This window comes from Bufo gargarizans, chromosome 2 (assembly GCF_014858855.1).
Source record: "Bufo gargarizans isolate SCDJY-AF-19 chromosome 2, ASM1485885v1, whole genome shotgun sequence".
NCBI classification, from domain to species: domain Eukaryota; kingdom Metazoa; phylum Chordata; class Amphibia; order Anura; family Bufonidae; genus Bufo; species Bufo gargarizans.
In genome coordinates this window covers 520560163-520579485 of record NC_058081.1, presented here as the reverse complement: position 1 = coordinate 520579485, position 19323 = coordinate 520560163, and the positions used below count along the sequence as shown (strand labels likewise).

Here is a 19323-nt window from a genome sequence, read left to right as displayed (position 1 = left end):
CGGCGCTGGTCAGTGCATGCGGCCTTTTCTGTAGGGTGCCTGCCATGTGCAGGACCCTTCTCCTGGCGGGATACTGCACTCTCCTTAACTGCGGGTTGGCCTTGTGCATGATCGCCCTTTCATTGGCGGCCTACTGCAGTTTCTCCGGATACGGTGCTGGCCATGTGCACGACCACCTTCCATAGGTGGAACACGGCAATTCGTTGCCGGCCATGTGCGTGACCCCTTCCATAGGCGGAACGCTACACTCTCACTGGATTCGTTGCCGATCATGTGCATGACCCCCTTCTTAGGCGGAATATTGCACTCTCATCGGATTCGGTGCTGGCCATGTGCACGACCCCCTTCCTTAGGCGGAACGCCGCACTGTCTCTGGATTCGCTGCCTGCCATAGGCATGACTCCCTTCTGTGGACGGCATTCGGCACTCTCACTGGATTCACTGCCAGCCATGTGCATGACCACCTTCCATAGGCGGTATGATGCACTCTCATTGGATTCACTGCCGGCCTTGGGCATGCCTCCTTCCCTGGTGGCGGCATACATACACTCCCTCGGTCGGTGGTTGTTCTCTCGCCGGTACGTTGTTGGCCAGGTGCATGAACCCTATGCATGGCGGGGTGCTTGCACTCTCTCTGGATCCGCTGCCGGCCATATGCATGACCCCTCTTCCGTGGGCGGTGTACGCACTCTCACTGGATTCGCTGCCGGCCATGGGCATGCCTCCTTTAGGTGACATACGCACATTTTCACCGGCTGCTCGCACTCTCCCTGAATGCGATGCTGGCCATGTGCATGGCCCCCCCCCACCCTTCGTGTTCTGGGCGGCATACTACACTCTCACCGGATACATTGCTGGCCTTGAGCATGGCCTTCTAACATGGGTGGAACGCTTGTGTTCCCATTGGATGCGGTGCTGGCCTTGTGCGTGACCACCCCTCATTCCATGGGCGGAATTTTGCACGCTCACGGGATTCAAGGCTGTCCTTGTATGTGCTGTGCTGGACTTGCTCATGTTCCCCCTTCATTGGTGGAGTAGTTGCACTCTCACAAAATTTCGGTGTTGGGTGAATTGTTGCACACTCACTTAATGCTAGGATAGCCCTGTGCATGACCCCCCTTTCACTAGGTGGACCTCCTGCGTTCCTGCTGGATACTGTGTGGCCATGTGCATGGCGCCCTTCTGGGCGAAGTAGGGTATGCCCTACTTCTCTGACGTAGTTACGACCTTGGGCATCACCCCCTTTTTGGGGCGGGCCCTTGCACTCTTGCTGACTGCAGTTTGCCAGGTACATGTCCCCCCCTTTCGAGGAGGTCAGTTTGCGTTCTATCGCATACCTTACTAGTCTTGTGCATAACTCCTTTTCAGTTGCACTTCCGTAGATACTGTGGGACTCTGTGGCTGGCCTTCTTCGCTGAGTGATATTTTTGCAGTGAGCGGACGTTCTTGTGCGTTGTTTGGGCCGTGTATGCCTTCTCGTCCCGTAGGTGGGTTAGCCTTCTCACTGCTTACGGGGCTACTCGTACGTATGCCTCCTTTCCCCCTGCGACATACTTTTTCTCTTGGGAGACGGTGTTTGCAGCAAGCCTTGCACTATTCTCTAAGGAGATCATTCTGTCCACCTGTGTGAGCCTAAGGTGTTGTCCAATAAGCAACAAATGAATACCTTATATTTAAGTAGACGGGCTCTGCTGCTTGCTACTGCACCGAGCTGGGTGGTACTCACTCATTTCGTTGGCCCTTCCGCCCGGGGAGTGTTCGTGGTTCCTAGATACGTACCCATTCGTCCTTCCGCGGCATTGTTTCCCTGCGCTAGTGGTCACATGGTCGAGAGTGCTGTCTGCAGCGCCCTTCGCATTTTATGTTGGCTCTGGCAGGACTACGGTCCCCTCGCCTAGTACCTTTTCCTCCTCTTCGGGTGCAGTGTGGTATGATTCTTTCCGGTTGGCGCCCTCGGTGCTTCAGTCTGATCTGCTACCAGGTTCGGGCTGCTCTTCTTGGGAAGGTCACCCAACTTCTCTTGGGTGCTCGCCTACCCAGGTCCGGAGGACCTCCGCCTTGAGTTCTTCAGGGTATTCAAGGCGGTGGACCGGGTGTCTCAGTGTAGCGGTGTGCTGCTTTTGAGCTGTTCTATGGCTTCTCTGTTGCCCACTCCTATGCCGGCCTCTGTCTCGACCGCCTTTTCTCGCCGGTCGGTTTGGCTCCCACTCGGTACAGATCACTCCGATGTGGCTTCTGTTCCGGCCGCGCTTCAGAGGCTGTTCCTTCACTGCCCTTCCCTCGGGGAGAGCGTGGTTGTTCATGTGGATGGTACTGGTGTTCCCTTTGAGTCCCCCTTGTCCACACTGGTTGTACTAGCTGTGTACCTAGTTACCGGGTCTACGGCGTTCTGTCCTCCCGCTGGGTGCAGATTGCGTTTTTGTTTTTTTGTTTTCAATTCTAGGCAATGTTTCTGCTATGGACTTACCTTCTCGGTAGCTTGGGAGGACTGCCTTTTGCCAAGATTGTCTTCAGATCTCCCACACCGGGACTGTAGTCCGTCTTCCTGTGGTGACTGCATCGGCTTGGGTTTTAGCCTGTCTTGTCCTGGCATCTGGCGGTTGCTGGACGGACCCTTCGGTTCCTGTCCGTTTGTCCTTCTGCTCCCCCACTCAGGGTGGATCCGGGACAACTTGCTCGGGGGCCGGCGGGACCAGTTCTACCGACCGTTCTACCCGTGTTACTGGTCTGCGCCTGATCATTGGGTTTTCACCCTCTTGCCCAGGCGACTCTAGTGGGCTCGCTAGTGTTCGCTCCTGGCCGTGTTTCGTCCAGGATCTGTTGGAGGACTTAGGTTTTTACCTGGGGTTCTGTGGGAAGCTGGGCGTTCCCCCGCTCTTCCTTTCTCTCTCCATGGTTCTGTTTTTCTCCAGTCCGGCCTGGAACTGGGACTGGGACTCTGTCGCTTGAAGTATCAGGTGTCAGCGCTGCCCTTCTTCTTTCAGCGTTCCCCGGCCCTCTGGGCCTGTCTGGACCTTCTTCCGTGGAGCGGCTCTTGGGTTCCTTTGTGCTGCCCTCCGGTACCGCCCTGGGACCTACATACTGGGCTCTTGGCGCTCCAATCTTTCGCTTGGAGCCGTTACAGTGGTTCTCTCTACTCCTTCTGTCCTGTACGGTTGTGTTTCTGTAGCCATCGTGTCTCTGGCGGGTGCCTGAGTGGCGGCCCTTCTTGTTCCGAGCCTTTTGTCTTTCCCCAGGACAGGGCTGTTCTCCATTCCGTCTCTTCCTTCCTTCTGAAGGTGGTGTTTGTCTTTCATTTCGTCGAGGCAGTCGTCCTCCCCTTCCCACCCCCGGGAACGGACACTTCACCGGTTTGGACGTTGTTTGGACCTTGCAGTTTTTTACTTGGAGATCTCCGACTCTTGTCTACGTTCGGCCTCTTGGGTTCCAGGAGGTCCGCGCGAAAGGTTGACGGCATCCAGGGTGGCTTTCCTCCTCTTCTCAGAGTGGCTATTGCTGTGGTTGCCGCACCAAGGGCAGGGTTCTGCTTTTGGTGTCACCGTTCATTTCACCAGAGCTGTCGGTTCCTCCTGGGTCAGAGGCATTAGGCTTCGGCCATGCATTTGTGCAAGGCGGTCACTTCTTCCTTGCACACCTTACCAGGTTCTACAGGGTGCGTACTCGGGCTTCAGCGTCTGCTGCCTTGGGCCGCCTGGTCTGCAGGCGGCGGTTTCTTGATGCCTTCGGGTGCTTCGCCTTGGTGCTGTGGTCCCTCCCTTCTTGGACTGCTATTGAACGTCCCAAGGTCTTCTGTGTCCCCCAAGGAAACTGGGCGAGAAAACGAGATTTTTGTATAACTTACCAGTAAAATCTCTTTCTCGCTCTTTCCTTGGGGGACACAGCACCCACCCATTCTTTGTTCTTCTCTGCACGGTTTCCGGGTTTGTTTTACCCGTTGGGTAGTTGGCTTGTTGGTTCCACTTTTGGACTTTGCCTTGTTTTCACTACTTGGACACGCAACTGACAGCCCCTCCTCCACAGCTATACCCTCAGCCTGGAGAGAGAGACTAACAGTTCTTACTTAGTGTCACGCCTCCTAGGGAGATGAGCTATACCCAAGGTCTTCTGTGTCCCCCAAGGAAAGAGCGAGAAAGAGATTTTACTGGTAAGTTATACAAAAATCTCGTTTTTCTGCATTGATGGTGACTTTTCAGACATGCAAGCTGCCCATGCCACACGCACTCGTGCAACCCCATACCATCAGAGATGCAGGCTTCTGAACTGAGCGTTGATAACAACTTGGGTTGTCCTTGTCCTCTTTGGTCCGGATGACATGGCGTCCCAGATTTCCATAAAGAACTTTGAATCGTGACTCGTCTGACCACAGAACAGTCTTCTATTTTGCCACACTCCATTTTAAATGATCTATGGCCCAGTGAAAACGCCTGAGCTTGTGGATCTTGCTTAGAAATGGCTTCTTCTTTGCACTGTAGAGTTTCAGCTGGCAACGGCGGATGACACGGTGGATTGTGTTCACTGACAATGGTTTCTGGAAGTATTCCTGAGCCCATTCTGTGATTTCCTTTACAGTAGCATTTCTGTTTGTGGTGTAGTGTCGTTTAAGGGCCCGGAGATCACGGGCATCCAGTATGGTTTTACGGCCTTGACCCTTACGCACAGAGATTGTTCCAGATTCTCTGAATCTTCGGATGATGTTATGCACAGTTGATGATGATAGATGCAAAGTCTTTGCAATTTTTGGCTGGGTAACACCTTTCTGATATTGCTCCACTATCTTTCTGCGCAACATTGTGGGAATTGGTGATCCTCTACCCATCTTGGCTTCTGAGAGACACTGCCACTCTGAGAGGCTCTTTTTATACCCAATCATGTTGCCAATTGACCTAATTAGTGTTAATTGGTCTTCCAGCTCTTCGTTATCAAATTTACTTTTTCCAGCCTCTTATTGCTACTTGTCCCAACTTTTCTGGGATTTGTTGACACCGTGAAAATTTGAATCAACGTATTTTTCCTTTAAAATGATACATTTACTCAGATTAAACGTTTGATCTGCTATCTACGTTCTATTACAAATAAAATATTGACATTTGCCATCTCCACATTATTGCATTCAGTTTTTATTCACGATTTGTATAGTGTCCCAACTTTTTGGGAATCCGGTTTGTACTACCTCCTATGTACGAGAATATAACGGTTATAATACTGCCTCCTAGGTTTACTAGGCACATTTTATTAGTAAATTGCCCCATTCTGTGTATTTTTTGCTTTGCTCATAGATCACATTTCATAGAGATGCGTATAGTACTAACCAAGCCATGTCTGCTATCAGTTATCTTTATATAGAGAAGCGCTAGGAAGTCACCCCTCCTTACCTTCCAACTGGTAGTTAATGTCCACTTTGGAATTCTCTGTTTCCTTGATGATAAACTAATGAGAAGGTGTCCTATTGCTAAAGCACCCAAATGATCAGCTGTAATCTGTAGGAGAATCTGTCAGCAGGCTGTTTGGCTAATGCCAGGTCCTCTAGAATGAGACTACAGTTGTGGCCAAAAGTTTTGAGAATTACATAAAGATTGGAAATTGGAAAAGTTGCTGCTTAAGTTTTTATAATAGCAATTTGCATATACTCCATAATGTTATGAAGAGTGATCAGATGAATTTCATAGTCCTTCTTTGCCATGAAAATTAACTTAATCCCATAAAAACCTTTCCACTGCATTTCATTGCTGTCATTAAAGGACCTGCTGAGATCATTTCAGTAATCGTCTTGTTAACTCAGGTGAGAATGTTGACGAGCACAAGGCTGGAGATCATTATGTCAGGCTAATTGGGTTAAAATGGCAGGCTTGACCTGTTAAAAGGAGGGTGATGCTTGAAATCATTGTTCTTCCATTGTTAACCATGGTGACCTGCAAAGAAACGCGTGCAGCCATCATTGCGTTGCATAAAAATAGCTTCACAGGCAAGGATATTGTGGCTACTAAGATTGCACCTCAATCAACAATTTATAGGATCACCAAGAACTTCAAGGAAAGAGGTTCAATTCTTGTTAAGAAGGCTTCAGGGCGTCCAAGAAAGTCCAGCAAGCGCCAGGATCGTCTCCTAAAGAGGATTCAGCTGCGGGATCGGAGTGCCACCAGTGCAGAGCTTGCTCAGGAATGGCAGCAGGCAGGCGTGAGCACATCTGCACGCACAGTGAGGCGAAGACTTTTGGAAGATGGCCTGGTGTCAAGAAGAGCAGCAAAGAAGCCACTTCTTTCCCCAAAAAAACATCAGGGACAGATTGATCTTCTGCAGAAAATATGGTGAATGGACTGCTGAGGACTGGGGCAAAGTCATATTCTCCGATGAAGCCTCTTTCCGATTGTTTGGGGCATCAAGAAAAAGGCTTGTCCGGAGAAGAAAAGGTGAGCGCTACCATCAGTCCTGTGTTATGCCAACAGTAAAGCATTCTGAGACCATTCATGTGTGGGGTTGCTTCTCATCCAAGGGAGTGGGCTCACTCACAATTTTGCCCAAAAACACAGCCATGAATAAAGAATGGCACCAAAACACCCTCCAACAGCAATTTCTTCCAACAATCCAACCACAGTTTGGTGAAGAACAATGCATTTTCCAGCACGATGGAGCACCGTGCCATAAGGCAAAAGTGATAACTAAGTGGCTCGGGGACCAAAACATTGACATTTTGGGTCCATGGCCTGGAAACTCCCCAGATCTTAATCCCATTGAGAACTTGTGGTCAATCCTCAAGAGGCGGGTGGACAAACAAAAACCCACTAATTCTGACAAACTCCAAGAAGTGATTATGAAAGAATGGGTTGCTATCAGTCAGGAATTGGCCCAGAAGTTGATTGAGAGCATGTCCAGTCGAATTGCAGAGGTCCTGAAAAAGAAGGGCCAACACTGCAAATACTGACTCTTTGTATAAATGTCATGTAATTGTCGATAAAAGCCTTTGAAACGTATGAAGTGTGTGTAATTATATTTCACTACATCACAGAAACAACTGAAACAAAGATCTAAAAGCAGTTTAGCAGCAAGCTTTGTGAAAACTAATATTTGTGTCATTCTCAAAACTTTTGGCCATGACTGTAGATCTATGTAGCTGCAGTCAGCTTCGGCAATCTTCAGCACTCCAGCTATACAAAAACAACAACTCCCAGAATCATCCTTTCACTTCAATGGGAATTACAAGAACAGCCTCCTAGGTACAAGAATATAACTACTACAATACTGCCTCCTAGGTACAAGAATATAACTACTACAATACTGCTTCTATGTAAAAGAATATAACTACTATAATACTCTGCACCACCAAATTCAGCACATGCGCCAGGCAAGGGATGTGCGCCAAATCGGCTAGCCCCAGAGCTGCTATGTGATTTCACCTGTTATCGCACACCACCAGGCCAGGCTTGAGGCTCAGCGGCACCAACCACTCATCGGTCTGTTGCACCAAACTGCTATCTGGCTCAGGCCCAGCCGCCACTGCATTTACCCAGTGTGCAGTTAGGGAGATATAATGTCCCTGCGCGTGCTTACTGGTCCACGTATTGGTAGTTATGAGGACCTTGCCACAGATGGCGTTGCGCTGTGCACACCTGATCTTGTCCGCCACTTGGTTGTGCAAGGCAGGGATGGCTTGCCTGGAAAAGTAGTGGCGGCTTGGAAACATGTACTGTGGAACAGCCACCGCCATAAGTCTCTGTCTCCACCAAACAGAATGACAGCATTTCAAAGGCCAGGAATTTTTAATGCTGGCATTCAGAGCCAGGGATCACGGGTGGGTAGGGGGGTCAGCTGAACACTTCTATGGGACAGTGTGGACATGCTGGGTGACTGTGGTAGAGGTGGTGGTGTTGCTGCCACATCCTCTGTTTACGGGGGGGGGGGGGGGCAGGTGCCACTGTCACTCCAGAGGGGGAGGAAGAGGCCGAGATTGCAGCAGAAGAGGGAGCAAGAGGAGCCTGAGATCTTTTGTGGTTTTTCAAATGTGTACTCCACTGCAGCGTGGATTCGTGCTTTGAATTTAGATGCCCTGACCATGCAGGTAGTGCTCATGTTTAGAACATTTATGCCTAGCTTCAGGCCCTGATTGCACAGCGTGCAAACTACTCGGGTCTTGTCGTCAGCACATTTTCTGAAGATCTGCCATGCCAGGGAACTTGTTGGAGCTGGCTTTGGTGTGCTCAGTCCCTGGGTGCGGTGGGCAGTAGCAGGCATACTGGCTGGCTGACGGCCACTCTGCTTTTGCACCCTGCTCCCTCTTTTGCTGTGCGGCTGGCGCTGTGTAACCTCCAGCTCTTCCTCAGAACTGCACACGTCACTAACATGACCTTGATTCCATGTGGGGTCTAGGAGCTCATCATCCTCCACATCATCTTTCACCCACTCTTCACCCCTTCCCTCCTTGCCGGTCTGCACACAACAGAAAGCTGTAGAAGTTGGCACCTGTGTTTCGTCATCATATCAGAGACGTGCTGCGGTGGTCCTCCCATGTCCACATCCTGAAACATAAGTGGTTGGGCATCAGTGCACTCAATCTCTTCCACTTCTGGGGCAGGGCTAGGTGGATGGCCCACGGAAACCCCACCAGCAGAGTCATCAAAAAGCATAAAAGACTGCTGCATGACTTGGGGCTCAAACTGCTTGGCTGATTTGCAAAGGGGTGAGGTGAAAGACAGATGCCCATGGGCTACAGGTGCCAACTCTGAGGTTTCAGCAGGGGACCGGGTAGGAGACAATGTGAAGGAACTGGAGGCACTGTCAGCCATCCAATCTACTACCGCCTCTACTTGTTCTGGCCTCACCATTCGTACACCGGTATTCGGGCCTACAAAATGACGCTGAACGTTCTGTCGCCTACGTGCACCTGAAGAAAGTGTTTCATTTGGGCATGTAGCTCGCACAGATGGACCATGTCCTCTCCCTGCAACAGGAGCTCCACCAGTACCACGACCAGGGCCACATCCCTTATTTGATGCTCTCCTCATTCTTTGAGGTCACCCCCCGAACTAACAGACAGATTAACTATATTAATTTCCCTGTCACATATGCAGTGCAGGTGTACCTCACACCAAAAATGGGAATATGTCACCCACCGAACTAACAGACGAATCAACTATATTAATTTCCCTGTCACATATGCAGTGCAGGTGTACCACACACCAAAAATGGGAATATGTCACCAGCCGAACTAACAGTCAGATTAACTAGATTAATTTCCCTGTCACATATGCAGTGCAGGTGTACCTCACACCAGAAATGGGTATATATCACCCACCGAACTAACAGTCAGATTAACTATATTAATTTCCCTGTCACGTATGCAGTGCAGGTGTACCTCACACCAAAAATGGGAATATGTCACCCACTGAACTAACAGTCAGATTAACTATATTATTTTCCCTGTCGCATATGCAGTGCAGGTGTACCACACACCAAAAATGGGAATATGTCACCGGCCGAACTAACAGTCAGATTAACTAGATTAATTTCCCTGTCACATATGCAGTGCAGGTGTACCTCACACCAGAAATGGGTACATATCACCCACCGAACTAACAGTCAGATTAACTATATTAATTTCCCTGTCACGTATGCAGTGCAGGTGTACCTCACACCAAAAATGGGAATATGTCACCCACTGAACTAACAGTCAGATTAACTATATTATTTTCCCTGTCGCATATGCAGTGCAGGTGTACCACACACCAAAAATGGGAATATGTCACCGGCCGAACTAACAGTCAGATTAACTAGATTAATTTCCCTGTCACATATGCAGTGCAGGTGTACCTCACACCAGAAATGGGTACATATCACCCACCGAACTAACAGTCAGATTAACTATATTAATTTCCCTGTCACGTATGCAGTGCAAGTGTACCTCACACCAAAAATGGGAATATGTCACCCACTGAACTAACAGTCAGATTAACTATATTATTTTCCCTGTCGCATATGCAGTGCAGGTGTACCACACACCAAAAATGGGAATATGTCACCGGCCGAACTAACAGTCAGATTAACTAGATTAATTTCCCTGTCACATATGCAGTGCAGGTGTACCTCACACCAGAAATGGGTACATATCACCCACCGAACTAACAGTCAGATTAACTATATTAATTTCCCTGTCACGTATGCAGTGCAGGTGTACCTCACACCAAAAATGGGAATATGTCACCCACTGAACTAACAGTCAGATTAACTATATTATTTTCCCTGTCGCATATGCAGTGCAGGTGTACCACACACCAAAAATGGGAATATGTCACCGGCCGAACTAACAGTCAGATTAACTAGATTAATTTCCCTGTCACATATGCAGTGCAGGTGTACCTCACACCAGAAATGGGTACATATCACCCACCGAACTAACAGTCAGATTAACTATATTAATTTCCCTGTCACGTATGCAGTGCAGGTGTACCTCACACCAAAAATGGGAATATGTCACCCACTGAACTAACAGTCAGATTAACTATATTATTTTCCCTGTCGCATATGCAGTGCAGGTGTACCACACACCAAAAATGGGAATATGTCACCGGCCGAACTAACAGTCAGATTAACTAGATTAATTTCCCTGTCACATATGCAGTGCAGGTGTACCTCACACCAGAAATGGGTACATATCACCCACCGAACTAACAGTCAGATTAACTATATTAATTTCCCTGTCACGTATGCAGTGCAGGTGTACCTCACACCAAAAATGGGAATATGTCACCCACTGAACTAACAGTCAGATTAACTATATTATTTTCCCTGTCGCATATGCAGTGCAGGTGTACCACACACCAAAAATGGGAATATGTCACCGGCCGAACTAACAGTCAGATTAACTAGATTAATTTCCCTGTCACATATGCAGTGCAGGTGTACCTCACACCAGAAATGGGTACATATCACCCACCGAACTAACAGTCAGATTAACTATATTAATTTCCCTGTCACGTATGCAGTGCAGGTGTACCTCACAACAAAAATGGGAATATGTCACCCACTGAACTAACAGACAAATAAACTATTATATTTTTGTGTCAGGGGTACAAAAATGGTGCATTGCACCCACAAAACATTACTATAGGTCACCCACCGAATTAACAGCCAGATTAATTATTATATTTCTGTGTCAGGGGTGCAAAGCTGGTGTATTGCACCCACAAAAAAATCATTATATGTCACCCACAAAACAAATAGCCAGATTCCGAACACTCTCCCTCGCTTCAGCTGCCTGCTTCCTGTCCCTGCACTACTCAGAGCTGATGGGAGGTGCTACACGTGATCCAGCTTGTATATAGGCTGGGTCACATGATGCACCGGCCAATCACAGCCATGCCATTACTATTCATGGCTGTGATGGCTTCTAAGTGCCCACAGTTTAAAAGCTTGTGGATTAGCTGCCCTGCAGCCTTTCAAAGTCTTTATTAAATGCCAGAACACCGAACTCGAACCCAAACTTTTCCGGCAAAGTTCAGGTTAGGGTCCGGGTTCGGTACGGACCCCAACTTTACAGTTCGGGTTCGCTCGACACTAATTATCATCATTCAGAACTTAGAATCGGGATTTTTACAGTTTAGATCGTTGGCTCTGGATCGTTTCCAAGACCTGGTAAAAAAGGATCTATGCAAACTGAATGAGACAATTAGAACAGCAACTGTATCAGATAGAAATAGATATAATAATAATAATCTTTCATATAAGGAACGTATTGCTTTGAAGGAGCTTACGGTATGTCGATGCAGGATATTGTTATAAAGGAGGCTGATAAGGAGGGGCAGTTGTTATCCTGGATAAATTTATCTACAAATCCCAGAACATGCTAATGCTGGAGGATAACAAATGTATATTGCCCCCTCAGTGGTAACCCTGCCCCTCGTTATCAGCCTCTTTTATTGAATCTTTTGCGCAAAGGAGTGACATTGGGCATTCTCAATCAAAAAGAACGTGATTACATTTACCGTACGTGGAGTATCCTGTTACCCCTATTTTTCATTCACTCCCCAAGATCCACAAATGGGGTTTCCCCCTCCCATGAGACCGATTGTGGCGGGCATAGGTTCTTACTCTGAGAGATTCTTGGAGTGGGTGGACAGCCTGCTGCAACCACTGCCTCCACACATACCAGGTTACCTGCAGGACACTGGATTTGTTTTGCAATCCTTTGATGGTTTTGAATGGTGTTCTAAATACACATGGATCTACTACTTGCAGGTATCTAGCGTGTCTATGGGGACGAAATTCTCGCCCTCCATAGCCAATATTTACCGTATATGGCATGGTGGGAGAGTCAGTGCCTGTTTGCAGACACCAATCTTTATTCGGGGTGCATTAGGCGATATGGCCGCTATGTCGATGACCTGCTGTTTGTCTGGTCTGGAGACATAGTAGCCATACCCCCCCTTTTGGATTATTTTTTAATAACAATAGTCACTCTCTCTCCTTCACCATTCATTATGATTCTCAGTCAATTTAATTCTTGGATTTGTGTTTAAAAGGGAACTCTGACAAACATCTTGTAAATACTAGTACCTTCAGAAAAGAGACCGCAGGAAATACTACTCTCCTTGCGGATTCCTGTCACCCAGCGCATTTCTAGGGGAGAGATGGTCAGAGCCAGATGAAATTGCTCAGACAGTCTTTCCTTTAACCTGGAGAGTGAAATAATCTCTGCCAGGTTGCGGGTGAGGAATTATTCACCGCACGCTATCAATAGAGCGAAAGTCTGGGCTTTGAATCGCAGGACACTAATATTTCCTGATGCTTTTGACAATAGTGTAACTTTTATTACCAACTATAGTAAGGAATATACCCAAATATGTGCTATAGTGAGAAAGCATCTATCAGTACTAAAATTTGATGATGATTGGAGTACAATTGCGGACATGGATATAACGTGTGTAGCACGCAGGGCCCCTAACACTGCAACAAAAAATTAGACCTAGTCTTTTCCATGACCCCAAACCGGTCTGGTTACGACACAAAGGAATCTTCAAATGTGGCCAGGATAGATACATATGTTGCAACTATGTGATGGTTACCCAGATAGTTGTTTCTAAGGTGAATCATAAACCGTATCAAATTAAGCAATATATTAATTGCAACACTGACTGTGCAGTCTATCTGATAACATGCGGGGAAAGCTCTGTGCAGTATGTGTGTTGCACAACAAATGCAATAAAAACCAGGATACGAAAACATAATTTTGGACATTCCACACTACAAAACCAGAAACATATCAGCGGCAATCTTACATTTTGTAATGGCTCACAAAGGAGATATTTGCATGCTTACAGCACAGGGAATAGAAAGGGTTACAGCACCAGCTCGAGGGGGCGATCACAAGCGGAAACTGCAGAGCAGAGAAACAGTTTGGATGTTTGTGCCCCTACTGGCCTAAATAGGGAACATCATTTAACTTTGCAATATGTTTGATTTGGAATGAGTATCTTTTGTTTCTTGTGTTTTTTCTTACTTTTTAAAAGAAATGAATGAGAGGGAGCCAGGAGAAAAAAAAAAGGAAAAAGGGAGGGGAAAAAAAAAGAAGAAAAAATAGAGAATGCACTCCACTTTTTGTATCTTATCCTGATATTGACAACACCTGATATGCTGTTCCTCATTTCTGATTGGAGGCAGTCGCTATATCAATGTGGCTTATATACACTTGCACTTGTCATGAGTAAGGATTTTAATGTTTTAATACGAAACGCGTAGATAAAAGTGTGGGAGTTTCATAGTTTTTATTAGGAAGCTGGAATTTGTTCCTCTTTTTTGGATTTACCTTTGGTTCTGTCTTCCAAGCACCTCCATGCATTCCAAACAATGAGTAGGTGAGCGTTGTGCCTATACTGTATATTGTGACTTATCAGGTTGTATCTGCTCCCCTGTACAAGATATGCTATAAACATAGATGCTTGACTATGATTAAGTGTACCTGGGTTGGACAGCTGACATTGTGCAATTTTGACTTTAACCTCAAAGTTTTATTCTCAAGGGCTACAGTCAATTGTGATTTGAACATTCCATTCTCTTTGTGTAGATATGAATGATAGGAGTTGTAGGTGTGGTGAAAATCAAGGCGTGTTTACTACCCATAGAGTGCTTAGGCAGGCTGGCATCAGTGTGCCCTAAAAGTAGCTGCTGTGAAAAAAAAAGTGACAAAATCAAAGATTAAAACTGATTTAAAACTAAGGATAAAATGGAGCACAGAACGCAAAATATTGATTCTCATCAGATATATGTACTAAAATGCTATTTTCAGCATAATTTTGGCTGTTTTAAGTTCTTGAATATAAATAATAGCTAAGGCTTACAATTTAAGAGTTATTAAAATGGATCCTTTGAATAAGTATTAGCTATGCCAAGAATCTTCGATGTGAAAGGTCTCAGCCAGGTATGAGTAGGAACCTAAAATGGATCCACATTAAGTATACTTTATGGGTAAGAATCTTTGAACTGAAATGTGTCAGTCTTGCTTGTGTTTTTTGGGATCTTTTCCATCATGTATGGGTTATGAGCATCATTTATTTATGTGAAAGGCATCAGCCATGCTTGTGTATAAGGAATGGGTTTCATGAAGTATGAGCTATGCAAAAGAACCTCTTACACAAAATGCATACTCACTAGAAATCTTGACTTGAAAGCTTTCATCCATGATAATGTTTTTAGAGATACATTACAATAGGATGAAGTATGAGTAAGAATCCTCAGCTACGTTGATTTTTGTTAATGCACCCTGGTTATTTGACTGGTGTGCTGATGTGCATATCTAGGTGCAGGGTCGGACTGGCACACCACAGTACCAGAGGATCCTCCAGTGGGTCTAGTCAGGAGGTTAGGCCTCAAGAATAATATCCTCTGGTGGGGCCAAGAAACCCCAGTCCAACACTGTCTAGGTGTAGATTTTTAAGTGAGATTCCTTTTGAAGTCAGGATATTTATGATCTTCCTGTTTTATCAGATTCGCACAACAGTCAATAAACTTGCAATAACTCCACAATGGACCAACTATGGACTCCGCATCTTTGGTTACCTCCACCCAGCTTCAGATGGTAAGTACACCCCTAGAATTATTAGATTGCTTGATCATCACTAGATGTTATGACTTGTCATTGCCCCTCTTGAGTCACTAATACATCCATAGGCTGGGCAAATATATAAAGTAGCTGTCCGCCAAATGAGCATTACTCCCAATCTCCTCATACAGAAGAATGCTTGGCTCGGCTGAGTAAGCAATCCTTTGGCAGAGGCTTATTTCTGAGGACAAAAGAACTGAACAGTTGAAGTCCAAATTCATCAATCCTTATCTTCCACGGAGTAAAGTCAGGAAGCTCCCATAGATATTGGATGGTTGACAACTTTAGCCGATATACATCTAATGAGTATGGACAGCTTTATTCTTCTTGCCAAACCTGGAAGTATTTGATGATTTTGACCTTGAAATTCTTTTAAAGGGGTTGTCCACTTTCTGTTTATTGTTCACCAGTGTATTTGTAAGATGATTGTATGGTACTTACTAATATAGCATTTGTTGAAATTATGCAACATTTTCTATATTTCATAAGATATGCCCTTTTGTTTGCCAAGTCTTTTGTGCTAACTACAGAGATCCTGTCCATAAAATGGCTGTGACCAGGCAAAGTAGCCAGAAAGTGGAGCTGCATCGCCGTGATGTCAGGGGAGAGGGGAGGAAGCCTTGTGTGGTTAGGGGAGGAGCAGACAGATGGAAAGGGCAGCAGGCTTGGGCACTTTGAAAAGGAAATCCCACCGAGCTGGGCACTTGGGTGTAAATTGTTATAGGAATAAAAGTTATTTTCCTGGACATTGAATAAACACCCAAATGACCTAAAGGTATGTTTAGAAGGCTCTTACGATGTTCTGATCGGCATTTCGGGTAGTTAAAGTACGTGACAGACTCCCTTTAATAATTCATACCTACAAATTAAAAAATTGAATTATGATTGGTTACCTAACATGTGCTATTACACTGGTCCATGTTTGGGCAGGATGAGCAGCCAGCCGAAAACCCAGTGTTTCTTGTTTGTCAGTTGATCAGCCGCACAATTACACAAGTCAATTATTGGGAACCGGTGCTCCTATGAACATTATTTTCCCACAAATGGCCCAAGTGTCGGGCAGTGTAAAAAGCCCTTAACCCTTTCCCAACATGCAACGTACGTGTACTGTGCATGTGAGGTTTTTAAAGATGGTGCCCACTCTGGGTACCTGCTGATTTACACAGCAAGCTAATGGAACTAACGTCTGTAATCGGTGAATGTCAGTTTATCCTGTACAGTGAATGCCGTAATAGAGAAAAAAAATCTCCAATTTGCTGTTTTTTCATCACTTCACCTTCCAAACAAATTTCATAAAAAGTGACTGAAAAGTCATACACACTCAAATATGGTATCAAGAAAAACTTAAGAACGCCCGGCAAAAAATAAGCCCTCATACAGCTAGTTATGGGGGTCAGAGTATGGCATTGCAAAGAAAAATCTTTTCCATAGCTTTTATTTTTTTCAGTAAAAAATATATAAATATGGTATTGCTGTAATAGTACTAACCCAGAGAATTAAAGGGATTCTGTCACCTTTTTTACCCTATAGAGATGCGGTCATTCTCACAAAATTCTGCTACTGTTTTAAGGGTTTTACAGCATTCTCTACGCAGTAAAACTGACATGTCAACTTAAAGGGATTCTGTCACCTCTTTTTACCCTATAGAGATGCGGACATGCACGGCGAGATCGCCGCTAGCGTGTCCGCAATATACCTGTCCCATATATCTGAGTGGTTTTATTGAGTGTAAAAAATGATTTTATAGATATGTAAATCAGCCTGATAAGGAGCCCAAGGGGCTGTATTAACCGTTCTGGAGCCCAGCCACGTCCCCCTGTGAAGATGCCCAGCACCGCCTGTAACCAGCAATCTCCTCCTTGCTCACAAAGTCAGATCACCGTAATCTAGCGATGCCGAGCTTGCGCATGCGCAGTGCCGGCATAGTGTTCCTTCCCTGTGCTGGCATCAGCCTCAGGGAAGGAACTGCGCATGCGCGAGCTTGCGCATCGTGAGATTACAGCGCTCTGACTTTGTGAGCAAGGAGAAGATTCCTGGACACAGGCGGTGCTGGGCTCCTTCACAGGGGGACGTGGCTGGGCTCCAGAACGGTTAGTGCAGCCCCTTGGGCTCCTTACCAGGCTGATTTACATATATATAAAATCATTTTTTACACTCAATAAAACCACTCAGATATATGGGACAGGTATATTGCGGACACGCTAGCGGCGATCTCGCCGTGCATGTCCGCATCTCTATAGGGTAAAAAGAGGTGACAGAATCCCTTTAAGTTGACATGTCAGTTTTACTGCGTAGAGAATGCTGTAAAACCCTTAAAACAGTAGCAGAATTTTGTGTCGTCCCCCCCCCCCCCCCCCTCTTATTTGGCCACCTAACTTCCCACCACAATCCTATGCAATAAATGATACCATTAGAAAATACATGTTCCACACAAAAACAAGCCCTCCTTTGTCTATATGAACAGAAAAATAAAATAGTTATGGCTCCGGGGAAGCAGGGAGTAAAGAAAACAAAAAGACAAAACGGAAAATCGCCATGTCAGGAAGGGGTTAAGGCCAGGAACAGGAAGTGTTGTTCTAGGGTCACAGTACCGTACCTCTTTCAAAGAATACTTGCTTGATGAAACCCACGTATGGGTGTAATTGCTTGCCCTTGGTTGACATGGTCTATAAAGTCCTATGTTGTACGGCAGGTTATTTTGTAACACGTGCCTCTTTCTCATTGTCACTGCTGTAGGTGAATTCCAGTTTGCGGTATCTTCAGATGACAACTCAGAGTTCTGGCTCAGTGATGATCAGTCGGTGGCAAAGCTGCGGCTCCTGTGTAGAGTAGGACCGGTATGGAGAAGCACCTCTATATACACCAAACAGGGTGTCCGCTACACACAAACGCAGGGCTGGATATAGGGAGGAAAATGTTGTGCTTTACATACGATTGTCTGGACTGGGTTAAATTGTAACAAACCCTCAGCTCTATAGGTTGTAAAGCGAACCTCCGATCCCAAAAAAACAAACTTTCACATTAACTGGGAAACAATCATAACACTTACCTGTTGACCTCCTTTTTACCTGTTCAGGTGCAGATCTGCCAATTCCTGGTTTCCTCACCTGTCATCCAAGATGGCCACCCTGCTTCTCAAACTGTGATTGGTATTCCCAGACACTTCCTGTCTGTCCAGTCCTACTCTTGGATTGGCCAGCATTACAAATGCACAGTGGGCATCAGGTAGTCTGAGAAGCAGTGCACCCATCTTGGTTGACAGAAGAGGAGCCCAGGAGTTGGCAGATCTACAACAGAACAAGTAAGTAGAAGGTCAACAGGTAAGTGTTCTGTTCATTCCCCAGTTAATGTGTGGTTTTATTTTTCTATTTTTTTTGCTGTCCCCAACATTTCAGCTGTTTTTCTCTTTCTGTACTGTAGGCAGGGAAGCAGTGGACTGCCCCGGGAGAGTATGAGAAATTTCAAGGTCAAATCTCCACACTAGTCAGGTAAGACTCAAAGGAAAACACCTTTACCCCAATACCCCAAGTCCCCCCCTTTGATATCCTGTAGAAGTAGAAGACCCCCTCGTGGGAAACTCTGTCAGACTGACCCCACCCAACCAGAATTTTCCTATTTTCTGGACAACCTATCCCCAAATGACAGACAGCCAACATTTTTTACGGACAAATTGGAAAACTATAATGAATAATAAAGATTATAAGTAATACACGTCTATAGCTCCATATACCAGCATTTACTATGAGCTGCAAAATGGTGATAATTACCACCAAAATAATCTAGTCCACCAGCCTCAAAAAAATCACAGGCACATCTATTTTGTTTTCATGGACACAGGAAAAAAGTCACCTATATTTACGGACTGTCCAGAAATTTCTGGATGCTTGACAACACTGACCCCAACCCTCACCCTTGAGCAGGGGCGTACATAGAAATCACTGGGCCCCATAGCAAGCATCTGAATTGGGCCCCTTAACCCCGCCCACTACCCACCCCTAGCCCATCCCACCTCCTGTCCTGGCTCCTCCCATGCCACACCCCATTAAAGAATCCCTAATGCCCCCCAAAATGCCCGGGGGGGGGGGGGGAAGGAGTAGGAGAGCACACTGTCCACTATGAGCCCCCCAAAATGCTCAGGACAGTGTGCTTTCCTTCTACTCCTCTCCCCCCCTGGGCATTTTGGGGGGCATCAGGGTTTGGGGGGCACATAGAGGACTCAGGAGGGGGGGGTGGAGGCT

General features: G+C 46.2%; 1 protein-coding gene across 1 annotated transcript in view; it reads left to right on the top strand.

The window, feature by feature from the left end:
- B4GALNT3 (beta-1,4-N-acetyl-galactosaminyltransferase 3) overlaps positions 1 to 19323 on the top strand; it is a 126807-nt gene that overhangs the window by 56513 nt on the left and 50971 nt on the right. Inside the window, 3 exon segments of the mRNA XM_044281390.1 lie at positions 14971 to 15061; positions 17822 to 17922; positions 18506 to 18573. Coding sequence (XP_044137325.1) covers positions 14971 to 15061; positions 17822 to 17922; positions 18506 to 18573 — 260 coding nt within the window.